This window comes from Eufriesea mexicana, unplaced genomic scaffold (genome assembly GCF_001483705.2).
Source record: "Eufriesea mexicana isolate 0111107269 unplaced genomic scaffold, ASM148370v2 scaffold4744748336, whole genome shotgun sequence".
In the NCBI taxonomy this organism is placed as follows: Eukaryota; Metazoa; Arthropoda; class Insecta; order Hymenoptera; family Apidae; genus Eufriesea; species Eufriesea mexicana.
The window spans coordinates 274,360-283,466 of NW_016907909.1; the positions used below are offsets into that span (position 1 = coordinate 274,360).

Here is a 9,107-nt window from a genome sequence, read left to right on the forward strand (position 1 = left end):
TACAATTTAATCTCTGTTACGTATTTATTGCGTAATAAATGGTGAAATTTGGTGAAATTTTTTAAAAACATTATCAAAAATATGACATGTTGGATGATTTCGTCGAGTAAATCTATTGACGTATAATCTTTCTGCATGTGTAACACTTTTCCCAGCTTCGAAATAAATTGATAACACGTCTGTATTTTTTTCTCTAAAATGCTTCATTATGAAGTGATAATTTATCGTATCGGAATAAATACGTAATTTCATCCAAAACATTTTTAGTTATGCGTAATAATAATGACGTATATCTAGATGGCGAATATAAGCTCGTTTCTATGTTTTTGTATGAATATCCCTCGACTCTTTGCAATAGATAATTTGCATCGAATATTTTTGATATTTTTATTTTATTATATATTTATACATATTTGTATATATACAGGGTGGGTTACCACATATTGCCATTTAGATATACGTCATTATTATTACGTATAGCGAAAAATGATTCAGATGAAGTTACGTAATTTTTCGTTATGCGTAATAATAATGACGTATATCTAGATGTCAATATGCGGTGATCCACCCTATGTATAATATTAACCCTTTGCGCTCGACGATTCTTTGGCTAGAAAAGGGTACGAGTTGAAAAATTTTAAGTAAATAAGAAATCGTATAATAATTAACACGTAGGATTATTTAATTTCGTTACCTCGCACAGTGTTACGTTATTTCAAATTTGATATATCAATTAACATCGAGCTTCGAAATTTTATCAAATGGCGATTAAAAGGCACCTCTCGTGTTAATACGTTCTTCGCGAAATTCTACGGAAAGTCAATTTCATGGGCATTCTTTACTCGTTCGATACTTTCCCTCGATAACAAGGAAATACGTAAACATATGCTCTTATCTGTTCATAAAAATGTTCCACGTAAAAGTAGAAGGTAAAAACAGGCACTTACGATACTCGGTGTAACGTGGTATATAAAGAACGCATGCAGGTTTGTAAATCGCAAATTGTAAAATAAAAGTGTCACGTTCCACGGACACGTAGCTTTTATTTCCGGGATGCATACGCGCAAGGTGTCGGTACGTACGCGGTATGCATAGAAAGCTTATGAAGCCCTCGGCAGAAATGTATCTTGAGTGACTGCAGCCGCTGAGAAATGCGGCTATAACCGAAGAAACACTTGAAAATGAAGTCGCGGTCTCCCTTCCGGTATGTCGATATAATTCGAGTGCATAGTGCACGTCGCGTAGAAATAGTCGAGTCATCGCTATCGGGCCTTTTATTTCACGAGCTTTTCCATGCGAGCTGAATCCGTCGTAGCTGAACACTTGGCACTTTTCTGCCGGTCGCGGTGTCGTCGTTGCGTTGACCTCGCTGTCTGCTGCGTTCTGCTAACTCCGCTAACTTCTACGTAGCCGGCAAAAGCTTCGATAAAAGTTACCACACCGAGGTTGCCAGTCGCGAGAAGGTTAGAGCTTGGCAGAGATCGCCACCCCGATGATGGATCCTCTGAAGCGTAAAACGATCCAACGGGATAACTAGAACATGGGTAATGAAATTTTTCCATGGACGAGTAATGATCGAGCGGGAATGGAAATTTTGTGAACGTACGTGGCGAGTGTGTCAGAGATGCGAGAGAGAACAGAGTGTACTCGAGATTAGAGTGCGGAGAACTGCACCTGCCTGAGTTTCGGCTGGACGTGACTGAATGTCCCTAAATATGTCTGGGCTGTTTGTCCAAAATGGGTAAAAGAGATTGCGAAATAGAGGAAGAGAGAGTATCTAGGTTGAACGGAATTGTTGAGTGCAAGTAACCCTTACTGCATGGTAGGTAGGTTCCAAAAATATGCCGGGTTGGCATAAAATAGCCTCGCAAAGATGAAAGAACAGGTGCAAATGATGATATTGTAGGATGACGGAAACTGGTCTCGGGACACCGAAAATTGACGAAAGAACAAGAACGGAATAACACAAACTCAAAACTCGTAAACTGATTTAACTTAGGAAAAGAACACCGAGATAACGAGACGAAAACACACAAAGACGCACTCTAATTTAACTCTCTTTCCAACACCAAGCGACTCACGCTTGTACTGGTCACAATTGATTTCTAAGGACTCTGTTTTGGTCCTCGAGGACCATGCTTTTATGCTTTTCTTAGCCCTTTGCACTCGACGATCTTTTGGCTAAAGAAGGGTACGAGTTGAAAAATTTTCTGCTATAAAGCTGTTGATATTTTTAGAGCACTAAATAAGAAATCGTGTAATAATTGACATGTAGAATTATTTAATTTCGATACCTCGCGCACTGTTACATTATTTTAAATTTCATATATTAATTAATATCGAGCTTCGAAATTTTATCAAATGGCGACTGAAGGGCACGAGTGTCAAAGGGTTAACCTACGCTTCACCTCCCCGTAGGGGCCTCGCAATTTAATTTTGTTATCTAGAATAACTTATACATTTGCTTCTGGAAAATGTCGATCGGTTTATAATTTATTTTTGTTGGCAACAGCCGACTCGCAACCTCCTTGAAAATGGTATCCTATAATATGTAAATAATGTAAAATGCGGAATTACCTGTACTAATTTGTATAATTATTTAAGTATAGGATCTTCTTGGGACCCTAGATTGGTATTACTCTAGATACGGCTTGAGAGAGGAGTCTCAGCGACGCGTGAATTTGAAGGATAATTAGATGCCGATCCACTGGTTTGCTTTTTATATTCTTCGTCTTCTTGTTACAGGGGTACCTGGTAAAAGGAACGAAATTTATTACAATTGCTGCCCAGAACCATATATAGATATAACGTTCGTGGTGATCATCAGAAGGCGGACTCTTTACTATTTCTTCAACCTGATCGTGCCGTGTGTCCTGATTGCCAGCATGGCCGTTCTGGGATTCACCTTGCCACCCGATTCCGGCGAGAAGCTCTCTCTAGGCAAGTTAGATAACCGCTCTGCATGTTAGAAGATTAAACGTTGCCTACCTATCGCCAGAATTACGGCAGGAAACTGCTGAATGGTTAATGAACTATTCGTTTCCTAGCGTCCTCGTTCCGAAGGAAACAATTCTTCGCTGCACGAATTAATTTCCTTTCGTTACGCTAATGAATACGGGCATCACGATAGCTCGCGAAAGCGATAAGTAAACAACTGCTCGTTCCTCTAGGAGCTTTTATGAAAATTGTATAACATACAGTAGAGCGTAGAATATAGCGAATTTTCGTGAAACGATTAATTTTAATCGTTTTGTGATTTATACGATGCCTTCTTTTCATCATTTTTATCTCGTGTTCAATTTTATTTAGTAAGATTCACGACAATCGGAAGTATTTAATGTCAAATTCCGATCCTGGTATTGTGAACATACCTTCTTTAGCCCTTTCACTACGAAAGACGTATATATACGTTCTCATAAGTCTATCACTATATACGAAAGACGCATGTATACGTCGGCACAAATTTATCAATATATAAATACACGCTCCCTACATTTTTCTTACTCTATCACTTTTGCTACTTTACCAATTGATTCCATCTGAAATATAACATAGCAATTGAATATCGGCAATTGTTTCAATGTTGTTCTGTCAATTGTCAAATATCTGTATTGATGATTCTCTTCGAGAATGTACCGCAGTCAAAGGGTTAAAATCATTCCTTTGGTAAATCACGAAATGGTGTAATTATGGGGAATTGGATAGAAGCGTAATTAATAAATCAGGGTAATTTAATTTTTATATTGTCAACCAGGGTACAGATCGTAAATATGAATATTTGTATTAATTGTAAATGGTAAATTTATATTTTAATATGATGTAATGTGTTTAGTCTTTCATCTAATTTACTTACATGCACGTGTAGCAATAATTGAAGGATTTGTATTAAAAATGATTTCAATGAATTTTTCTTATAATATAATTAAAAAATTCACCGTTTTCTTGCATTACCGATTTCACACTGATGTGGATTTTTAATTCTCATAGATTCAAAAATTGTCAGTTTATATATAAATCCTTCGATTACAGAGAAAAAGCGTTAGGATTACAATTGTATTTTACACGGGATTTAACGTTAAATCTCGTACTACAAAGGTTTCTAAAACTCTGGCCAATTATTCAGCAGCAGCATGCTATCATGCCGACGCGTTCACGAAGTCATCGCATTATTTCGTTATGAGTCTTCCCCGAGATTCCGGTGATTACTATCTCCCGGCAAGTTCAAATCGCTCGCTGGCATAATTGCAATTCCTTGCAAGCTTCAGAGCACGCTATAACAGCTTACGTGATTAGATTCAGTCGAGTTCTCGTAACGTATTGAATTGTACAGGAGATTACAGCCGTGTCGATGTCGATCAGAGACATTCATGTCCCGGTGAAGTAGTGGAATTTATTGATCATCGTTGCTTCATGATTTCGCGATTCAATCGGTACGTGAAAAACTCACGAACGTGGCTTTTTCATCCTCGCGATTAACAATTCCAATTTCCATCATCGATCGAATTAACTCTTTGAAGTACAGGATTTTGCAAGCAGCAAAGGAAGCTTAATTGCACCGAATTTTTTGAATTTAAAAAAGCCACGGAATGCTTTTATGTTATTTACTTGGCACAGAGATAACGCAAGACGATTAAGGGAAAAAATGAAATTTCACTTGCATACTTAAATAGTGGAAATGCAGGTATCCCACGAAACACGTTCTTTCCCACACGAATAGTGGTACGTCCCACACAACACAGGATCACGCAGTGAGTATTTCTTATCGTTGCTGTGCTTCTAGCAATGTCACTATTCAGGGATACCACCGACAACGTCCCACCATGCATGTCACAGACGCTAAAAAGGTGAAACGTACTTCACACCGTCGTGCTTCAAAGAGTTAACGCATATCACCGTTACGTGACTTCGAATTTCACAGCACGCATAATTTTATCACCGCAAATACGCTATAATTGTGAACAAAAATTCGGCTTACCAAAAAATCACGAAAGCAATCGCGAAAAATTTCTCCATCGGCTTCAGCTTCCTAAATACGCCAATATGTCGATATATATCGAGCAAAATCCGATACGAAATGTTTCGAGAGAAAACTAGAGCACGATAGTTGATAGTGATGAGCGCAAAAATATGTATTATCTAAAATGGGAAAAGTCACTGACACCTGGTCTTACCTTTGAGTCTCGAGCATCAGCAGCTGTGAGTCCTTCAGCCTGTTGTGGATTAATCTCGTTTGCTTAGAGGGTTTCTAGGTACGGTGATAATTAATTGGTCCAACGAACCTCTTTTGCAGGGGTAACCATTCTCTTGTCCCTCACTGTGTTCCTGAATATGGTGGCCGAGACAATGCCAGCGACTTCGGACGCCGTGCCTCTGCTGGGTAAGTCCGTAAATTTCAGACCCCCCTTTTATTCCCTTCGTTTTATCGGCGACCTCAGAGTCCTCCCCGTGGCCGAAATAAAGTCGGCTTTTTTCGAACCGTTGGCCCTGGGGACAATGGAGCGTTTCGTGGCTGTAAAGACAAGAGCTGGCTGATCTTTTATTCATAATTCGCCAAAGACTTCGAATATCGCAACGTATCTGGCGCGGCGTTCGTGGGGACGGTTTCGAAAAATTTCTCAGGTGTCGCGCGGTTCCTCGACCTGGTATCCTGGATCACGATTCAGGGAATTTCGACGCTCTACAAACGTCACGTGTCTGCGAGCTCCTTGCGCGAGACTGCGGATGAGCGTCGCTCGGTTTCATTGGAAATTTGGATCTCGGCTGGCGAATGGAATTAAGTAATGCAATGGAACCTTCGTTATCCCTCGCCTCTTTGTCCGTTATCCGAACGCTCGATCATCCGAAAGCTCCATTGTTCAGGAAACTATTTTCCCGTACAAGGTATCACGTTCTTCCCGCCGCTAAATAAGTTGCAGCGCCGATAGCCTGGCCTGCTTCAATGGATTAGATCATCGCGCCGTGATAAATGTGCAAAATTTCGCGGCGGGGTCGTGTGAACGGCTTTTCAAAGGTTAAGTGATCAAAAGCGAATCTTCTTCGGACGAACGCCATTAAATCTAGCAGTTAAAGGCGAAACGCTATAACCGAGACTCTCTCGCGATATTTCCTAACGCGTTGTTAACTCCCCACGTACAACGGACTAGGTTATTCTTCTCGTGATCGTATTCGAAAATGGAACGAATCGTATGAGCGTGTTCTTGGGGATACTTCGATTAACCTCTTAGATACGACGAGCCACTATAGTGGCTTTCAGAAATTTCATCTGTCTGAACGACGTACAATTGTAGCCCACTTGTTCACTGTTTAGATTAAATATTCGTCTTCATGTACGTTGCTTTTACACTTCTCTTGTCTCCACATCGATATACAACAGTGTTTACACCAACCGAAAACATTTTCCTTCGTATTGCAAATCCCAAGAAGGAAATTGGAAGCTTTGCTCCTTCGTGATTCAAAATTCTCAATTAAAAATTTTTTGTAATATCTCTTGAAATCCTCGAAACTACTGTTAAAATCCTAGAAATTTTATTCCTATCAAATCGAAGAATACGAAAAATGGAGACATACTAAATTCAGATTGACGTGGACCATTGGTATTTTTAAATAATTGTTAATATTCCGAGTTGCATATTTTTCTGTAACGCAAAAGTTCCGTCGAGATACAGATCGTCGAAGCCAAATTCTTCGAAAAATTCTTACGAAATAAAATCAGCATTTGGTTGCTCGAGTTTCGAAGATCCAAAGTTTCGGAGATGTCGGAAGTTTCGAAATCGCACGAACTCCCGTACTCGAGTTTCGAGAGTTCAAAGATTACGTCCCAAATGCACCCCTGTTAAAGACCAATCGAACCCCGATTAACGTTAACGATTGTTCGTTACAGCGCGGACGAAGGGTTCGACGGCACTTACCCGACGAACGTCGTCGTGAAGAACAATGGGACCTGCTTATACGTACCGCCCGGCATATTCAAAAGCACTTGCAAGATAGACATTACCTGGTTTCCCTTTGATGATCAGCGCTGCGAGATGAAATTCGGCTCCTGGACGTACGACGGCTTTCAGGTATGAAGACAGAGTAGTAAATGGGTCGGTTCGGATCCGTTTCTTCGTCGTTTCCCGTTTACTCTGCGTTTAAAAATTCCTTCTAGTCGACATGCCCCAGCCTTCTTAGCTGGTTTACCCTCGAAAGGGCAGTCGATTTAATGAAAATTAAATATCGTGTCTCTGCGAGTTTCAATTTCGAACTGAACGATGCTCGTTGTCACTTGGATTGCTTAGGTGAACGTGCTTCTATTAGGTTAGGAGCGTTTGGTCACTTGCCATATAATATCGAAGATTATAATTTTCATTGAATAGTATTCCTCGTAAAAGAAATCTTAAGCTCTTGGTTCCTTCCCTTCTAACATAGCGTCGCACTTGTATCAGAAATTATAATTTCACTTGAGTAGTTTTTCTCGTGAATGAAATCTTAAGCCCTCGGTCCCTTCCTTTTTAACATCGCCTCGCACTTGTATCAAAAATTATAATTTCGATTTAATAGTTTTCCTCGTGAATGAAACCTTAAGTTCTCGGTCCCTTGCCTATTAACAAATTGTCGCACTTGTATTAAAAATTATAATTTTGATAAAATAATATTCCTCGTGAATGAAATCTTAAACTCTCGGTCCCTTCGCTTCTAACATCGCGTCGTACTTGTATCAAAAATTATAATTTTGATTTAATAGTTTTCCTCGTGAATGAATTTTATGATCTCGATCCCTTCCCTTTTAACATAGCGTCGCACTTGTATCAAAAATTATATTTTCCATCGAATAGTATTTCTTGCGAATAAAATCTTAAGTTCTAGGTCCCTTTCCTTCTAACATCATGTCGTATTTGTATTAAAAATTATAATTTCAATTAAATATTGTAATTCAATTAAATAGCCTCACGAATGAAATGTAACGTTGCTTTCGTTAGAAACGAAATTTGTTTTGCAACGATTCATTATGGAAATTGTATAAAATCAAAGAATTCTTTTATCGTAATGAGCCTTACCAGTGGAATCTAACACGCGAAGTTATTTTCATCAGGAACGAACTCGGAGATGTAACCACCTGCTACGTGAAACAAATGGGGTTAAAGAATTGAATTGCACCTTTTGTAGAAGATTCCGCTTAATTCTATAGACCGTTAATTCCGTTAAAGTGTCCGAGCAGTATCGTCCTTTTAGCCCAGCCAGATGTAAATGCAGCAATGCTTCCGGAAAACATTATTTCGAAGGGACTGCTGAAAATTCGTGAATTGTGGAAGGTGCATTTCGGGTAACAATAAATGCGACAGTCTGCAGAGAATTCGCAGTAATGCAGTTTCTCGCTGGCTGTTTCAGTTGGTTAATACAATGGCTGGATGGACTATATCCAAATATCTTCGACGTAATACTTTCGCGTTGATTGCTGCAAATTGAGAAGCTACAAATCGAGAATTTTTATTAGTTTCTAACTTGCTCCTTAATCGGCCATTTTCGTGCAAATACTTCAAATTTTAATCACTCCTGTTGATTTTAATAATTCTTTCCAAGCAAATATTAAATCTCGCGCTGGAACACATTTTTGTATTTTATTTAACACTGGTGTGGGTGATTACAGCTCTCAGTATTAACTAACGCAATAAAATCTAATAAATTTTTGTTTCGTATATTTACAATTATCATCCGACCCAAAATAATTATTTTACCGTGAAAATAGAGAAAATGAGGAAACTCGTTTTAATAATTAAATATTCCACAATTTTTTACCACGAAATATATTTTTGTAACTTGTATAAATATGATTTCGTCGACGAGTATATTGTATAAATACAACTTCCTAACCTTTTTATGAAATAATCAAAGTGACAATCGGTTTGAGAACTCTTGTGAACCTCGTCCGGATTGCTGAAACGCGAAACACAATAAGGGATGAAATGTTTGCTATTGCTGTAGTTCTGCAAAACGTCTGAAACGCCCGACCTGTCTTCCTTCATTTGTCGTCTGTGATCATTCTGAATAATTAAAATTGAGGATGCGAATTACACGGTGCGACGGAATTCGAGAATGCTTGAGGGTTCATTAAGGAGGACAATAAGCAG

General features: G+C 38.9%; 1 protein-coding gene across 1 annotated transcript in view; it reads left to right on the plus strand.

Moving 5' to 3' along the window:
• The window catches only part of nAChRa7 (nicotinic acetylcholine receptor alpha7 subunit), a 271,960-nt gene that overhangs the window by 257,029 nt on the left and 5,824 nt on the right, over positions 1-9,107 (plus strand). The window contains exons 7-8 of the mRNA XM_017911599.1: positions 2,746-2,940; positions 5,291-5,377. Of these exons, the coding sequence (XP_017767088.1) occupies positions 2,746-2,940; positions 5,291-5,377 (282 nt within the window). The remainder of the gene's footprint in view (positions 1-2,745; positions 2,941-5,290; positions 5,378-9,107) is intronic.